The sequence below is a fragment of the Triticum dicoccoides genome, unplaced genomic scaffold, assembly GCF_002162155.2.
Source record: "Triticum dicoccoides isolate Atlit2015 ecotype Zavitan unplaced genomic scaffold, WEW_v2.0 scaffold96581, whole genome shotgun sequence".
In the NCBI taxonomy this organism is placed as follows: Eukaryota; Viridiplantae; Streptophyta; class Magnoliopsida; order Poales; family Poaceae; genus Triticum; species Triticum dicoccoides.
In genome coordinates, this window is record NW_021313923.1 from 1 (window position 1) to 1,287 (window position 1,287).

A 1,287-nucleotide genomic window follows, 5' to 3' on the forward strand; every position below is an offset into this window, starting at 1 on the left:
TTTTTTTCCAATAGTAATGTTCACATACATAATATCGTATCTCAGTTGGGTTATTTTCTACATATTTCAGTCTACGGAAAAACATACACTTGTTCGCACCGCCAAGAACATGGAGAAGGACAAAACCAATGTCCCAAGCTTTGTGAACCCCAACCAATTCGGAGCTCCTGGAAATGTTCTGCAATGCGGTCAACTACCAGTTATCGTAAAGAGGATCAGGAAGAGACCATTGAAGATCATTTCTCCATTTAAATTACATCCTGTTAAGTCTACCATTTCTCTCAACCACGCCCGAAAACTCCGTGACATAGTAATCAACGACCTTGATCTCAAAAAGTAAACCTTCACACCATTGCATCCTATTTTTAATGTGCACTAATTATTTCATCATTTTAAAATACATTACAAATTCCGAATTAACCTTGTCATAGGACTGGACTTCTTGCTTACGAACCTTCTAAGTTATATCTTACTGGCATGGATCTCGCAAAAAGCTTCGGCGATGGGGCATCAATGCTACCCAGCTTGATGGAATACTACATAGACATTCTGCGTCACGATGAGATTAAATTAAGGCCCACGTCGGCTGGGTACAGGATGTTCCTTCGTTGGTCACTATCGGTATTTAAACCTGATTTTACAATTATCCATTTTTACTATGGCTAACCATTCCATGTTCTCGTTACCTAAGTATTCAGCATCATTTTGTCAAATGAATAATCAACATTTTTGAATTATTATGTGCAGTTCCACCTTAATGTCGATGCTCGGCACGAGACGCAATCCTTCAATCCTACTTTCATTGAGGCACTATTAAAGGAAGACCTCGTGGATAAAGACCCTCAAGATGTTCGCATGGTAAGGTTCCTTACTGCATCACACTTTTCATCTTGCATGCTCTACATCCTTTGCTCTCCATTCATATTTTTTTATCTGCTGCAGATATTATGGGTATCCCATCAGGGCAGTCATTTCTCAGTTTATTGTGTGAATCGTGTTCACAGACGGATTGACGTCCTCGATTCAGTTGACTGGAGCACACAACAGACTACATTTGAGGATTTTCATAAGCCGTGGGGTCCTATTGCTGTCGCCAGACTCAATGATGCTTTTTTAAAAGTTACTGAGGGGAAGTTCGACAACTTCTGCAAGTGGCCTATTGCTAGATTTCCAACCCCCAAACAACTTGCCAACGACTGTCCTTTCTTCTGTTTCAAATTCCTGAAATTTTATGATGGCGAGGAGAATCAATTACGAATCAAAATCGACCCAGTGAGCATCCCCCCC

General features: G+C 40.5%; 1 protein-coding gene across 1 annotated transcript; it reads left to right on the forward strand.

Annotated features, from left to right (window-relative positions):
• Positions 1-99: 99 nt before the first annotated feature.
• LOC119348532 lies at positions 100-1,272 on the forward strand (the record flags this gene model as incomplete). The annotated part of the gene is made up of 4 exons (XM_037616587.1): positions 100-336; positions 432-621; positions 748-858; positions 943-1,272. Coding segments are annotated over exons 1-4 (858 nt in total), but the record flags the coding sequence as incomplete, so codon positions are not given.
• Between the last annotated feature and the right edge of the window lie 15 nt (positions 1,273-1,287).